This window comes from Heterostelium album, assembly GCF_000004825.1.
Source record: "Heterostelium album PN500 unplaced genomic scaffold PPL_contig13, whole genome shotgun sequence".
In the NCBI taxonomy this organism is placed as follows: domain Eukaryota; phylum Evosea; class Eumycetozoa; order Acytosteliales; family Acytosteliaceae; genus Heterostelium; species Heterostelium album.
Genome location: NW_008805090.1, coordinates 723226 through 739390, shown reverse-complemented (window position 1 = coordinate 739390; position 16165 = coordinate 723226). Strand labels below are relative to the sequence as shown.

At 27.6% G+C, this 16165-nt stretch overlaps 9 protein-coding genes across 9 annotated transcripts; 5 read left to right on the top strand and 4 right to left on the bottom strand.

The window, feature by feature from the left end:
* Nucleotides 1–282: 282 nt before the first annotated feature.
* PPL_06084 (B-box zinc finger protein) lies at nucleotides 283–2073 on the top strand (the record flags this gene model as incomplete). The annotated part of the gene is made up of 1 exon (XM_020576951.1): nucleotides 283–2073. The coding sequence occupies one exon, from the start codon at nucleotides 283–285 to the stop codon at nucleotides 2071–2073; it is 1791 nt and encodes a 596-aa protein (XP_020433363.1).
* A 314-nt stretch (nucleotides 2074–2387) lies between these two features.
* PPL_06083 (uncharacterized protein) lies at nucleotides 2388–2797 on the bottom strand (the record flags this gene model as incomplete). Its single annotated transcript, XM_020576950.1, has 2 exons — nucleotides 2388–2585; nucleotides 2684–2797. The coding sequence occupies 2 exons, from the start codon at nucleotides 2795–2797 to the stop codon at nucleotides 2388–2390; spliced, it is 312 nt and encodes a 103-aa protein (XP_020433362.1).
* A 953-nt stretch (nucleotides 2798–3750) lies between these two features.
* On the top strand, nucleotides 3751–5016 carry PPL_06082 (uncharacterized protein; the record flags this gene model as incomplete). Its single annotated transcript, XM_020576949.1, has 5 exons — nucleotides 3751–3790; nucleotides 4091–4152; nucleotides 4304–4407; nucleotides 4485–4532; nucleotides 4935–5016. 5 exons carry the CDS (start codon nucleotides 3751–3753, stop codon nucleotides 5014–5016), a joined length of 336 nt encoding a protein of 111 aa, XP_020433361.1.
* Nucleotides 5017–5566: 550 nt separating this feature from the next.
* On the top strand, nucleotides 5567–5961 carry PPL_06081 (uncharacterized protein; the record flags this gene model as incomplete). The annotated part of the gene is made up of 2 exons (XM_020576948.1): nucleotides 5567–5858; nucleotides 5909–5961. The coding sequence occupies 2 exons, from the start codon at nucleotides 5567–5569 to the stop codon at nucleotides 5959–5961; spliced, it is 345 nt and encodes a 114-aa protein (XP_020433360.1).
* A 505-nt stretch (nucleotides 5962–6466) lies between these two features.
* PPL_06080 (uncharacterized protein) lies at nucleotides 6467–6670 on the bottom strand (the record flags this gene model as incomplete). Its single annotated transcript, XM_020576947.1, has 1 exon — nucleotides 6467–6670. One exon carries the CDS (start codon nucleotides 6668–6670, stop codon nucleotides 6467–6469), a length of 204 nt encoding a protein of 67 aa, XP_020433359.1.
* A 543-nt stretch (nucleotides 6671–7213) lies between these two features.
* On the top strand, nucleotides 7214–7950 carry PPL_06079 (uncharacterized protein; the record flags this gene model as incomplete). The annotated part of the gene is made up of 4 exons (XM_020576946.1): nucleotides 7214–7405; nucleotides 7428–7466; nucleotides 7490–7782; nucleotides 7932–7950. 4 exons carry the CDS (start codon nucleotides 7214–7216, stop codon nucleotides 7948–7950), a joined length of 543 nt encoding a protein of 180 aa, XP_020433358.1.
* A 606-nt stretch (nucleotides 7951–8556) lies between these two features.
* PPL_06078 (uncharacterized protein) lies at nucleotides 8557–10667 on the bottom strand (the record flags this gene model as incomplete). The annotated part of the gene is made up of 5 exons (XM_020576945.1): nucleotides 8557–8681; nucleotides 8815–9106; nucleotides 9334–9495; nucleotides 9581–10165; nucleotides 10275–10667. 5 exons carry the CDS (start codon nucleotides 10665–10667, stop codon nucleotides 8557–8559), a joined length of 1557 nt encoding a protein of 518 aa, XP_020433357.1.
* Nucleotides 10668–11061: 394 nt separating this feature from the next.
* On the top strand, nucleotides 11062–12422 carry PPL_06077 (uncharacterized protein; the record flags this gene model as incomplete). The annotated part of the gene is made up of 2 exons (XM_020576944.1): nucleotides 11062–11242; nucleotides 12361–12422. The coding sequence occupies 2 exons, from the start codon at nucleotides 11062–11064 to the stop codon at nucleotides 12420–12422; spliced, it is 243 nt and encodes an 80-aa protein (XP_020433356.1).
* Nucleotides 12423–13164: 742 nt separating this feature from the next.
* Nucleotides 13165–15979, bottom strand: PPL_06076 (uncharacterized protein; the record flags this gene model as incomplete). The annotated part of the gene is made up of 4 exons (XM_020576943.1): nucleotides 13165–13243; nucleotides 14931–15041; nucleotides 15205–15326; nucleotides 15914–15979. The coding sequence occupies 4 exons, from the start codon at nucleotides 15977–15979 to the stop codon at nucleotides 13165–13167; spliced, it is 378 nt and encodes a 125-aa protein (XP_020433355.1).
* Nucleotides 15980–16165: the final 186 nt, after the last annotated feature.

Sequence of the window (16165 nt, the reverse complement as noted above, 5' to 3'; positions counted from 1 at the left end):
TGAGATATTTAATAATATCTTGGTTTTCTCAGGTGTTAGAAACGTTTTCTAAAAAAATGATCAAAAAATTGATTTAAAAGCCATTTTTTTGTTTTTCTTGAAAGGTCAAAAAAAATTATACACCACCAGGATTAGAAATTGTGCCCCTACATTTTTCTATTTATAAACAAAACCTGTATAACATTTATAAAAATTATTATATAATATTTAGATTACTTTTAAGAAATATATATAAATATTTAAATAAATTTATTTATATAATAATTATTATATTTGAAAATTATGGAAATATTTTGTTCTACACATGTCAATCAAAGATTACAATATATATGCTTTGATTGTAACTTTGTAGGATGTTTAGAATGTATGGAAGGGTGGCAAATGAAACATAAAGGTCATTGTTTTCAAAGTGTTTCGACAATTATGAAGGAAATAGTACTAGATGCAGATCCGAATTCCAATAAATTCATTTCAAGAATGAATCATTTATGGAAATCATTGAAAGTTGCAACACATTCCTACGAATCTCTGACAAAAATCAACTCCGACATTTCAGACCATTTCAGAGCATTGCACGACTATCTCATCCTGGAGGAATCGAGAATAAGATTGCCAATAAACAATGATCTTGCCATAGTGAAACAAGATATTGACAACCAATTCCAAGAGTTAAAATCTTTACAAACACTTATCAACAAATGTTTGGAAACACGAACATCTATAAACATTAATAATATTAATAATGAAGAAAAAGTGGAAAGTGATGTGGAAAGTGTAGGAAGTGAAAGTTTAAGTGACGAGGAGGTCGAACATGAGGATAATTATGACTACAAAAGTTACAACTCAAAACCAATAATCGACCTATCAGATATGGAAACTTTGGTATCGCTGATAGAAAAGTCTGATAGTCATTCAGAGTTTATGAAAACCCACAAAGATTCAATCTTTAGTAGATATGGAACCGATGAGTATGAGAACGAACTCGGTGGGACTCTGGAAGAATCGATTCTAAATTTAATTCACCATTTCAATAGCAAATATAATTCACTTGGTGGGAAAGTTATCAACAGCAATAGTAATAGTCAAGTTAAATGTAATTTTACAATCAAAACCAATAGTAAAAACATTGAAGAAGCGAAATACAACATTCAAAAATCGATTCACCTACATAGTATTTCAATTTATACACTTGGACACAATGAGTCCTCATTGTTCAACTTGGCAGATGGCAGTAGGAAATCGATTGAAACATTCAAAGGAGTTCATACAACAAACTCGATAGTGTCGGATCCATCGTTGGACCATATCTATGTTTTCGGTGGGTTCGAGTTGAAGAGCTACAAGATGATTTCAACCAAGACAATGGAGGTGGAACACTTTGGAGTGATTGAAGATGTCGATGGAGGCGAGGATATCTTTGCTTGTTACGATGGTTTCGAATATATCTATTTGATTGGAGGATACAACTATAAGAACAAGAAGACACCCAATCAAACTAGAATCGATAGATTCAACATAGCCACTAGGAAATTCGAAAACTATTCAACTCTCCACTACCAAATTGCACCCAATACGATCAAGAAAGTTTTCCAATCGAATGGACATATCTATATAGTTAATGGATGTTATAATGCACGTGGCTATAGTATCTGGAGATTCAATGCGATAGCAGGTGAAAAGCAACTGACACTCTGGCAAAAGTTCTCGTTATGTATCTCCAATAGCTACCATATCCCTATAATGATGTCCCAATCGTTTTTATGTTTCGATGCCTTCACAGAAACATTGTATTTATTCTACAAGAACTATCTCTATAGAATTAATGTTCGTACCAAAGATAACTACCGAACGGAATGTAAATTCGATCATATCCTATTCTCAACAGAGATCAAAATGTCTTTCTCAGTTCTCTTCAACAGAGTCAACTCAAATCAAGCCAACATTTTCATCCTCGGTGGAAAGACACTCGGAAACCATGTCTACTCAGTGGAAAGCAACAAATGGTCGCCTCTACTGGAAAACAAAGATAATTGTCAAAGAGAGATGTGTGGAGCATGTATTATTTCCAACTAAAATAACACAAATTAATAGTAATAATAACAAACAAAAAACAATAGATAATTTAAAATTAAATTAATTTATTATATATATATTTAGTCTATATTTTTATATATAGTCTACATTTATCTTTTTTTTGTTTTTCTTTTGAGTTTCTAAAGTTAAGTTTGAATTGAGTTGAGTTTGATTGTTGGTTGGAATGTGGGAAAAGAATGAAAAGAGTTTTAAATGAGAATGAATGACAGGAAATGAATATATGATTAACTAGCTATTATTATTATTATTAATTTATGTTTATTATTATTTTAATTAAGGTCTTATTTAATTATTTATAAATCGTCTTCTTCTGGTTTCTTGTTGGTGAACTTTCTCCAAAGGAACAAACCAAAACAAAGAGCAATAACACCAGCATAAATAGCAGCACCAATGAAAGCAGCCTTTTGAGCGACTTCCTCTGATGATCTAGTTAAGGCATCTTCACCTTCAGCCTTCTTATATGAATCCTTGAAAAGACCTCCAATACTCAACTGTATGTGTGTGTGTGTGTTTCAAAAAATAAAAATAAAATAGAGATGATTAATTAATATGACATTATTTCCAATGCTTTAAAGTTGAGTGTACATACCAAACCAATGACACCAAACAATGAGAAAATCATACAGCACATCGAACATCCTGGTGATGGGAATTGATAACAAGCTCCACCTGGGGAACAAACACCTCCTTCTTTCTTTGGCATGTTTATCTATCTACTATATATTATAATTTATAAATATTGTTGTTGTTGATACAATTTCAAATAAACAGCACTTGTTTATGTCTGTATGTAACCCTATATTATTAAAATGTGAAGAGAGAGATAATAAAATTAGTTTGATATGTACACTTTTATTTGAATGAATTATAACAAATATCTATCTCTCTATCTATTTATCCTAAACTATAACTATTCTAACTATTCTGATTCATCTTTTAGGTAACTATTGTTCTATTGTTATCTATCATTTTTTTATTTTTAATTTTTTTTCAATTTCTTAAGATTCATTTTCTGCTCCACATATGTTTCGGTCTTGAACAATAAAATGTATTATAAAACATCTTTGATATAAGATCAATTGTCTTAATTGATAGAAAAATCGATCTTTGTTATTGATTTGTTCGAAATGATAAAGTTTAATCCAAAATATTAAGCATCTATCATGTTATCTATAATCAATGTAGAATCTCTTTTTGTTGTGTTTGTTTTTTATAACTAACTAATTTCTGAGTCTATTCTTATGTCTATATTCTGTTTTATTTATCTTGTGATTATTACTACTATAAATTTTGCTATATTGTTATGTTATTCTATTAAGATGATTTGATTTGATTTGATTTGCTATCCTACCTGTAAATAAAGTAAATAAAACACTTTAACTATAGAGTATTTAATGAATTTAATAAATTTAGATTTACAATAACAATAGTTAATTAAATTAATATTGTTATGTTGTTGTAGTATGTATGATAGACGGATGCGTAGCAATAAAGCCTTATTTTTATAATATTAATTGCTCAAAAAAAAAAAAACAATAACACTGCTCGAAATAGATAGAGAATTTTTTCAATTTTTTTTTGTTTTTATTTTGATATTGTGGTTTGAAGCAGACCAACGTTAAAAAAAAAAATCCTTCTTTTTCATATTTTTTTTTAATGAGTGAAAAATGCCAGGCGCTCTTACTCGGGCGACCTGGTAAGAAAATTCTGATTGCCTAAAAAAAAAAACAATAAAATAAAAATAATTGTGTGTGAATTTTTTTTTGGTGGTTGTTTTTTTTGTTTGCCAGGGAAGAAAATTTTTGTTTGAGATTTTTGAAACATATCATGCAAAAAAAAGAAAATTATAAAATCCGTCACACTCCATATTAATATTTATTAATAATAAACACTGCCTTCAACTATTCAAACTACTGCTCATTTTTTTTTAAATAAATATTTTTTCAGTTTTATTTTGCACAAAAAAAAAAAAAGAATTTTTTCAAATTTTTTTTAGAATCCTACTATCCTTTCATTCCATCCAAGCATTATTGTGTTGTTGAGCGTGCAGCGATATCAGTACTTTACTTTCTTTTCATATTATTAAATTAGTTTTAGTTTTTTTTTTTGTAAAGAAATTATTGATCAATAAAGTTTTTTTTTCTATTTATTTATTTTATTTTATTTTTATATCTAAATTACACATACACACACATACAAATATATAAAGATGTCGAAAATGAGCGATTCTTCAATGATCGGTATGGTCACCGCCATTTACTTTGGTGTTGGTCTACTTTTATCAATCTACCCATTTTATGTAAAGGATAAAGCGTATGTTTCTTTCATTCATTCTATAAAGTATTAGATATTAGATTATAGATATTAACATGTTAATCTTTTCTTTATAGACTTTGCCGTGTTGCTATTATGACTACTGTTACATGTTGTTGGTTATTGTAGGTTTCAACAAATTACAAACAAAACAATAAGATCAAACATCACTATCAAGCAAAACATAACATAGATAATCATAACATAGATGATAAACATTGCAGTACAGATAATAACATCAAAGAGAAAGAGAGAAACAATGTTATAATTCAATACAATCACTTTAAATAGATAGTAGTTACAGATAAAAGATAGTTGATAACAGATATAGATAAATAGATTTCGATAAATCTAATTGGAATATACATGAATAATCATTGTTTAATATACAATAGTTATGTGATGTTATGTTATGTTTTGTTATGTTTATATACGATTGTTATGATTGAATTTATAAGAATAATGACAATAGCTAATTGCATTACTAATCAAATTACTTTTATTTAATATATCAATTATAAATATAGATGGATTTTCTGTTTCATGTCACAAATGAATCCAATGGCAGTACCAGAGCCACAACAACAAAATGTACCAGAGGGAAAATAATTTAATTTAATTAGTCAATAGTAATAATAATAATATAAAACTAAAAACGAGAAAGAGAGATGTATAGTCATCGCTCTACTTTTTTTATATAATTTCTTTTTTTTTTTTTAAAAACTTACATCAATCATACCTACTATACATATCAACAAAACAGCAACAGCAAATTATAAATTTATTAAAACTAGTTATAAACTGAAAGGAAACAAACAATTTGTTAACTGACTAACAAAGCAATCAATAATAATAAATCATAACAATAACAACAATAATAATAATAATAAGTTAGTAAATACAACAAAAAAAATGTAAATGTTTGAAATAAACAGCAAAAACTTATATCTTTAATCTTATTTATTGTTAGATTTATTATCTGAAATTGTTTATGAGTTTTGTTAATATATCATGATCTTGATTTATTAATAAACCAACCATTTGATTATCTTTTAACAATTTTTATGAAATTGATTGAATCCCAACAATTTCTCAAAACGAGCAGAATAAATAGAATGGAGACAGAAGTCCAGAAACAAACAAACAAACAAATTTATAAATGGTTACATATTCGCAGGAAGAATGGGCAAAAATAGAGGAGACAATGTGTAGAATATGTAATGGCGGGTGTTGTTATGTATTTTCAATTACACCAAGTGGTACCTCTGATAGTCTCATATGTGACAATATGATCTTGATGTGTGACGAATGTGAATCTATCTGGACATCCTATACAAAATTAGCAGTGAACGACGCTTCCAATGGACTACTAAAGAATAGCTTATCGATATCTGAACTCACAACACTTTTTAATGGAGAGAATTCAGGATGGGCGACTTTTGACGATGTCAGTAACACCGCATGGCGTCAATTAGTAGAGAACAATGCTTTTTTTTTAAAGCCAACATTATAAAGAGTATTCTTTTAAGAATGAAATCAATTAATGTACATTAATAATTAAAATATAAATATAAATAAAGTTTCTATGTATTGTTTAGTTGTTGTTATTGATTTAAAACGACATGTGTGTTGTGAACTATAGGCCTATAGATATGATCCATTTCAAACGTTTCGCTTGATATCAAGATATGATCTCTTATTTCCTAACAAAGACTATTGATCTACTACTATTCGAATTGTTATAAAACAATCAAGATTTGATATTTTATTATTTTATTAGATAAATTATTATAATAATGATTTACCTCCACTTTACATACTATTATCAATAGATTGATAAACAACTGTGAAATTTAGTTATATTTTTATATATTCTTTCGTTTTGTTTGATTGTATTATTATTATTATTATTATGATTATTTATATTTTAAACTATTAGATATATATGAATCTGTTGTTAGTTTATTATAAGGTAATGAATTGAAATGATGAATATTAATGTGAATCTAATTTAAAAAATACATCTACATACAAATTTATATATATATTTGATTTAGGATTATGATGAACCAGAACCTCTTGGTCTCTTTTGTAGTTTAGATTTATCCTCTTCCACAGGGAAACCAAAGTCATTGATATCTTTGAAATCGTTTTGACCCATACGCCACATCGATGTAAAGTAAACACCTGCCGAGAACACTAACAGACCAACCAAGATCTTTGTATTACCTGCTTTTCTTTGTTGATGAAATGGTGTTATCATTATTGTTTTCTATATGTATTCTTTATATCTATATATTATAATTTATGTCATATGGCGCATTAAAATAAAACAATCAAAGTGATGTCCAAATTAGTCAGCGCTGCAGAAGTATGAAAATTTTTGTTTAAAAAAAAATTTGACCTTTTCTTATTTGAAATACAGGATGATGCCCTGTATTAGAATACTTAGTTGTCCTTCAAAACATAGTACAAACAGAGTTTGTCGCTAAATTGTCACGAGTTCACCAGATACCTTCAGTATTCTCTTCGATCTATCTCTTTCAAGATATTCTCAAGTGAATAACTCACAAATCAAGTATTAAATAAACAATTGTTCAATCTTTTCAAAGAAAATTATGTTATATCTCTTTATAAATAATCATGATTTATATTTTATTATATTTTAAAATAATTTTATTTTATCTAATTAAACAATACTGATCTGAAATTTACTCCGACAAAAAATTACATAGTTTTACAGCTTTTAAATTTTGTGCAAACCACTTTAATTCATTTCATTGCTTTGCAATATATAGATAAAGAAATGACACTATTAAACAATAATAACAGTAGTAGTACTACAGCTAATAACAATAATAATAGTAGTAGTAGTAGTAAATCAGCTGAAGATATAGAGAATGATATTAAAGTATTGGAGCAAAGTATTGATGAAAAAGGTAATCAGTTAAATCAGTTATTATTGTTAATTAAAGATGAAAGACAAAAAGGAAATAATGTATGTTTAAATATCAAAATAGTATAGTAATGAGTTATTAGTTAATAATAATAATAACAATGTATATTCTAGAATCTATTAAAGGAAAAAGAGAATCTAAAGTCATTGAGTGAAAAGATGGAACAGACAAAACTTAGTTCAATCGAGAAGAATGAAAAAGCGAAACAAGAGATAATGGATCTACAAAAACAACTATTAGAGCTACAAAAGAAATCTTCAAACTCGGAAATACAACTACAAAGAATACTTTCAAGTTCGAATCCCTCTATCTCTCAGAATGAACTGATAGCACTGAAAGATGAATACACCAAATCATTATTGTTCATACAACAAAAGTATCAACAACTTCAAACTGAGTCGAAAGCAAGAGAAGAAGAGTATGTACCTTACTTATCATTTACCATTCGGAAATATCTTATCTAATAATATTAACATATTAAATCGAATCAATCCAACTCTTAGATTAAAGAATACATTTTTCCAATTAAACGAACAAGAGAAAACATTGAAATCACAATTATTATAGTAATAGTAATAAGATATAAAATTAAATGTATAGTAATCAAATAAAATGTAAAATAGTAAATAATAATAACAACAGTAATAATAGTATATAATATAATTTAAGTTGATTTCGTTGTATTATATAAACAAAGATTAAAATAGTTGTATCCTATCGAGGTGCTATAATCTACATTAATGGATTCTTACTTCTTCCTAGTAGGATTTGAAGATTTGGTAATGTTTCTTTCAATGTGAATCCAGTTAGACCTTGTGAATTTAACATTTGTTCGAGATTCTTGTTGAGCAAGAACACTGCATAGTCGAATATCTTTCGTTCGACGCCTTTCGAGTAGAGTGGGAATTTCGATGAGATATGATGTGAGATTTCGTCTTTGATGAAGGATCGCGATGCCATCGGTGTCATCGGATAACGCAGTGGAATGTCGAGGTAGCGCGACGCCAGTTGCACGATGTGACAGACGTAGCCGAGTGCCGTCGAAATCAACTCTTCGTCACAGCCGTTAAAGTCAGAGTTGGGCAGCGGCAGATGATTGATCATCAACGTCTTTCGACCGATATCATTGGTGATCGGATAGATCGTACGAATCTGTGAGAGCAAATGCCACTTCTTCTTTTCGAGCGTCGATTTAATGTTGTTTAGCAGCAAACGATCCATATCCATCACCTTCTTTGACTCTAGCAGCGATTGGAACGATGAGTAGAACATTATGCCGGCATTGGTAAGTGCACACGCTCTTGGTATCAGCTTTTTCTTTACATCTTCAATGTCTTCTTGTTCTAATAATAATTAAATAAACAACAATTTTGTTAATAATCGTAATATTCAAGTTAATTAAATAACTTTGCAAATTTGTTGTTGTTGTTGTTGTTGTTTGATAACTTACCTTTTTCTTTTAAAGATAGTTGATTACAACACTCTTCTTTTAACTGTTCGACTCTATTCTTTAATCTTTCGATTCTTTTGATTCTTTCCATATATTGTACATCGCTATCGAGTTTACATTCAATATCGTTTCCAAGTTGTTGACAATTCTCTCGATATTTCATATTTTGTAACTTTATTGCCAGTAACTTTAATAGTTGATCTTGATTAACAGTATCTGTCTTTCTTTTATCACTTGTAACCGTTGGATTGAATTTATAATCATTTAATTTTGTTGATCCCTTTTTGTTTTTCTTTAATATTAATATCGATTCAATTCAATTCTATATATTATCATTAAACTACTTACCATTTGAATTTTAGTTTCTTTTGTTACATATAAACCATCTTTTAACTCAAAGATGATTGAATTGGGTGGTATAATTAGATTTACAAATTGTTTGATCTGTTAACATGTCAAAAGATTAGTATATATAATGTATTAGTGATAAAAGCAATGATCATTAATAAGCTAGCTTACTTCTTGTGATATAAATTCCAGTTGTGTTAAATCAATCTCTGATTGGAATAGTGGTTCATCGTTATGATTCTTATCCCATATACATATATTAAAGGTATTGAAACATTCGAGTATTTCCTCTGGTAACGGTTGATAACAATCAAATGGATTCCAAACAGGATTCTAAAAGTTAATATTAAAAAAATTATCATAATAATAAGTATAATTATATTTCTAAAAGTAATATGATAAAAAAAAATAACCTTACATATGAATTAGGTACAACTTCACTTATATAGAATGGTGTTGTCAATTCCTCTTCGTTATCACCATCTAATCTATCATTTTCCAAATCGTCGAGTCGTTCATCATCGTCGTCTTCATAGTCATCATCATCATCATCGCCATCAATATAGTTATCATAGCCAACAGCATGATCGTCATCTCTAATCTTGAATGCACTAACACTGTTCTCATCTAATTCATCAATTTCGAAAACATCATCAATAACACCACTATCATTCAAATTATTTGGTTTTATATCATCTCCTGGTATCTGTTGTTGTTGTTCTGTAGGTGAAGATGGCGAGTTAGCCATTTGTAAATCATCCAACTGTTGTTGTTGTTGTTGTTGTTGTTGTTGTAATTGCTGCTGCTGTTGTTGTTGCTTCTGTTGTTCCTGTTGCATTTGAAACATTTGTTGCTTTCTATATCTTGATTTATTCTTTGTGACTCTATGTGGTGGAGGTGCATGAAGTGTGAAATATGCATTCGGCAACGACAGATCTGCGCTACTATTAATTGAAGGAATGAGGTTTCTGCATAGTATACTCTTTACATGTCTAAGTTTACGCTGTTTCAAATGTTAAAAAAAACGTTATTAATAATCTTAAGTTTATCTACAATACAATGTATAGATATATATTGATTATACTATAGTAATTACTAAAATCAAAACATACTAATGAAGGTGGGAATGAACTTGGACCATTGGGCATAATCATTAATATACCACCATTGTGAAAAGGATGATAAGGTGTTGCTGCTTCTTTGTTGCTATTGTTGGTGGTGGTGGTGGTGTTCGGTACTGACGATGATAACTGTTGTGTTGTTACCACCGATTGACTGCTGCTAATGGTATTAGACATCATTGTTATATTGTTTGGCTGACTGGTTGACATCGATGCTGGTGGAGTGGCAACCGTAGTTGTTGTAGTTGTAATGACAGTTGTAGTGGTTGTCGTAGATGCAATCATAACATCACCATTATTACTACCACCACTACCAACAACACTAGCACCACCACTACTATTACCAACAACAGTACTATTGTTGTTTATAGTTAAAGATGACATAGTGCTCTCTCTACGAATTGACTTAAACTAAAAAAAACTAAATAAAAAACAACAACAAACACACTTATGTTCGAATTCTTTATACTATCTAACAAAATGAAACACTTTAATTAAAATTATTTTTTCACTCAAAAAAATCTTTGTTTTCAAAAAAAAAAAAATAACAAAATAATAATTTTTTTATTATCCTTTATTTAATTTAGGTAAGAAGGTAAAAGGCATTTCTTTCTGTACAATAGATCTATTTTGAATAGCTCAATAGTATGAGGTTTTAAAAAAAATATTAAAAAATAATAATAATATTAAAAAAATATTTAAATTTAATAATTAACAACTTCAAAAAAGATATTCAACAAATAATTTTTTTAACTACATATCCAAAAGTGTCGAAAGAATGGAATCTTTAATAGTTTATATACTATTGAAAATTTTGTTTCAAAAATATTTTAAATTAGGATCTAGAAAATTCAATAATAATTGTGTTGAAAGTATAATGTGGTACACATTTTCGAAAATGTATAAAATGAAACGTTTGATCGATTTCGATTTCATGTTGAGATCTGAGATTGAAAAACGTATATGATCGAAAAATTCGATTCTCAAAGGATCGACTGATTCTTTCGATTTCTGAAATAAAAAAGAAATCCTTTCAAAGTTTTGTTTAAATTTTGGTACATATACGTTTTTGTTGAATTAATAGATGATATTTATTAAATAAAAAAATAAATTAATTCATAGATATCTAACTTTGAAAGATCTTGAGAGTAAAGTAAAAAAAAAAAAATATTATTTTTATTTTGGTGTCATCATAGATATCAATGTTTACGGATCTAGGAACTTCTTATTATTAAAAGAAAACTAAAAAATTATTAGTTCTCTGAATATTGAACCTAAATTTATATATGTGTGAGTATAGTTTGTAGCTTTGAACATTTATCACATCACGTTTTAGTTTTTCTCAAGTAGAAGACACAAAAAACAGATTTGATGACCAATATTTTTTCTAATCTGGTCAATATTTTACCAAATCTATAAAATAAGAGGCTCATTTGATATGAATTCAATCAACTTTGATGGTCTGAACCAAACAAAGTCCATATTGACAGTCGAAAAATAGTTTTTGTGCCCCATTATCAAATTTTATCAATTGATTTCATGGAAAGACCAGTCGGATCTTTTTTCTTTAATTAATTAGTGTGGTTGGTTTAAAATTAAACAAAAAAGAATCCAGAAGACAAAGAACTTTGCACCAAGTGTCAGCGATCATCCAAAAACTTTTTTTTTGTGTTTTTACAAAAAAGAAAAAATTGACGAAAATTTAACGGCTCTTTGTTGCACCACCCACATGATCAATCAGTAAAATTTGGGAATCACAAAAAAAATGAAAAACTAAAAAAATTGTACTTTTGACTATTCTGAAAAAAAATCACTGATTAGACTGCATCATCAATAATTTTACAAAACCAAAAATAGTATTGGATCATGTTTGTTGAGATAGAAAATCACCCAAAACCCATCAATCCACTGTAAAAAAGGATCATCGCTTGGTGGTGGTATTGTATTCTCTTGTCTACCTATTTGCAGCCCTGATTATATTGACACAAAACTATGATGGATCTGATTTGAGAAACAATGAGAAAAAAACTATTTTAATTTTTAATTGTTGTGTTGTTTTCAAATCAATATAAATTAGATATTAAAATCACAACAACTGGTTTGCTAGACAGTATTAATAACAACCAATTGAAAGCTTAAAAACAATAAATAAATCATCATTCAATCAATTGACACCTTTATCATTTGTAAATCACAAACTACAATCTCTCTATATTTATTTCTCATTTTACTAAAGGTCATACACTTTAATCGAACAACAAAAGCAAATAGCAGTCAATCAATAATCAGCAATCAACCAATAATTAATTAAAACAAAAATAAATAAAGTCAAATTTAGAGCATAGATATTTGAGCACAAGCCCCACACTTATCCATTCCTGTTTACACCATATATATTTAATTTTTAATTTCCAATTCTCCACTGTGATTCACAATAAACCTCCTCTCACTTTAATATATTTTTGGTGGACAACTATAGATTTTTCTTATTTTATCAAATCCTTTTGAACCTCCACAATCAACCATCTTCCTTTGTTAATATTTATAACAACTTATTATTTATTTATTTCTACATTATTTATTTATTTATTTAATTAATTAAACACACAGATACACACAAAACAGTTTCTTTTGAAAAGCACACATAATTAATCAATCAACCACACATTTTTAAATTAAATAACACCACCACCTCAACTACCACTACGGCTATTTCATATTACTCCTCATTGCAACCTACCAATTAAAATAATTAATAAATTCCTGATGTGTTTGGTACTCCTTAATAGCAACAATAATAAACAACCACTAGAAAATCAACTGAATCAACAACCATCAAGCCAATAACATTAAAAGTAATATAAATTTAGAAATAAACAATCTAAATATAACAATATAATCTAAGAGGCACCTTGTTCCAGAAGAAGAAGTAATTCCAGCGATCGCAACTTCCACATTTTCTATTAATCAACATAAGGTAAATACAATAATCTTATCAACTAACTCAAAACAAAACACCCACTTTTATGGCGATATTCAATTTTTTATACTTTTAAGAAAAAAAAACCTAATCGTAAAGATATAAGTTTGATTTATTTGGTGAAGTGCAGTAGCAAAGTGTTTGTTGAATTATTTATTTGTTTGTGGTTCACAATTGCCTTTCTATTTATTTCTTTATCAAAAGCCAATTAATCAATTAATTTGTTATAAATCTTATCGATTATTGGTTATTTGGTGACTCTATTAATAAATTTTGATTCTATTTGTTAGTTGTTGGTGTTGTTTAAATTATCAATAAAATTATTCTTGTAATTTTTTGGTTACTTTTGCACAAATCAAAAACTGACATCCAATATATATAGAACTTAAATGCAATGAAATAACTTGAGTTCAAAAAGTATTATTACCAACACCAAATTGTTGACATTCATATGATAGCCCAGATTCACACAATCACACAACAACCCAAGCACACACCAACACAATTTTTAAAGTTAGTCAAATATAACCCTTAAAAAAAAATTCAAACACACACACACAAACAATCAGATAAACACACACACACTTTTGACCTTTTAGGAGCTCAATATCAATCACAAACAATAATTATAATATTTTTAGATGGTTTAACTATTATAACTTTTCATCAGGATTGCTATCACTGCTATAACGCGTGATAGGAATCAAGCTGGATTAGTTTGTATTTATTTATTTATTTTTTGTTGTTATTTTTCTCTATTTCATCGATCTCAGGGTACCACGTGGTTAAAAATCTGATCACATCCTGGGTCAATATCGATCATCTTTGCATCACTCTACATCTCTCCATCCTAATTCAAACAGTTAATCTAACTTTGACACACAAATGAGAAAGATTCTTTTTATAAATGAATAATCTTTTACAATTTTTAAATGTTTCTTTTTAATTATTATAACTTCAACCTTTTTTTTTTTGTGTGAATTCGCCATTATATAAACATTTCTCATTTGGAATCAAATTAATTAAGAATCATCAAGTGATTTAATCTTATTTGTTGTTGTAAAATTATATCAAACAAAATAATATTGTACTTTATCAATCCACCAAATATTAAATAACTATATAATTATTATATCTATTTAATTCTGTATCATTAAGAAAATAATAATATCTTAACTGTTAGATATTATTTGTAACTCTATTCACGTGTAATAATAATATTAATTTTAAAAATTATTTCAAAAAGTTATCATTTTTAAAATTCAAGTAGTAATTAGTAATCCTTAGCCAAGTAATCCGTATTCTACAAATTTAAAGTGTAAATATTAATTTCCAAATTACAACTTTTCCTTTTTATGCAATTTTTACCTTTTTGTTTATTTTTGTGTCTCCACATGTGTGTTGTTGAACAGTCACTCATTTGTGATAACTCTTTGATATGTTAATAGACATATTCAAAATTTCTTTACTTTCGAAACTCTGTTTTTTCTAAAATCATTTCATTCATCACAATTCGAATCCATTCGGGTTGAAGTTGGAAATAACAAAACAATCAATCAATATTTCAAAAAAAACAATAATATCTTCGAATAAAATAATTCATCATATTATGACAATATCTTTAAATCAAATATATCACATTATATCATATAATAATTTCTACCTACAGATGACAACCACGACACATTAAAACAATAAAATAAACTGTTTTATAAAGTTCACTCTTTGATGAGTTTGTGGTCATCGGAATGTGTGGTGAATTATACAACCATTCCAAGCTAAAAATGATTGGAAATGATATAAAAATGGTTATAATTACATAAGGTAATTTGTTTATATTCAATAGATAGATTGTTTGTGATCACATTGTCAGAATTCAATTTCATTATTGTTCCATTAGAACAACATACAAAGAGAAAATTAGAATTAAAAAAAAAAAACAAACATTGGAAATGTCTTTTTAAATTATTGTCGTTGGGACTTTGTGAATTGGTTGGTTTGTGCCATATTGTGTAGTAGTATAATGAATATAAAAAGAGTTTAGTGGTTGTATGTATACAACTCTTATAAAAAAAAAAAGACAGAATGATAATAGATTGATAAAAATGTATTGCTGTTTGTGGTTAAGATACTACCTCATATAGCAAACATTTTAATACATCATCATAATTACCTAAACAAAACAATACTTCATATAAATCATAAAAAAGAAAGTGTAATGTAAATTTGAATTGCTTGTGATATATAGTAACCCTTTTATCATATAATTTTTGTTTTTTTTTTATTTAATTTAATTTAATTTTTGTTTTTTTTTAGTATAGAGTACAACTACTATCTAACTCTCTTTAACCTACATAAACAATACATGTGCACACTGTAAAGTGAAACGACAAAAACACACTTACCACAACACACAACTCACACATCCATTAATCATGATGGATATCACAAACCACCACTCACCTATTTTTTAATTTTTTTAAATTTAACAAACACAATTACCCACTTTACCACTTGCAAATCTCAATCTTAATACCCTCCTCACTTAAGTTTAACAACTGTTTCAACATTATGATTGTGTTATTTTAAAAACATCTAGAAACCAGTCAAAACTGGGCGTGAAGATGTTGATGTTGATGGATATAAATACATAGATAGACGAAACAGAGTAATTGTTATACTTCACTAAATCAAAGAATTCATTAAACATAATCATAAATATAACATTCACTTTGTTTGATTATTATACACATTTGTGTTTGTTATTAAAATTCTGAATAAATATTTCCAATTTTATATTTTTATTTTTTATTTTTATTGTTTTTTTTATTTTTGTATTTATATCTGATCATTTTTCGATCATAATTTAATTTCCATTATAAAATAAATAATAGATTAATTA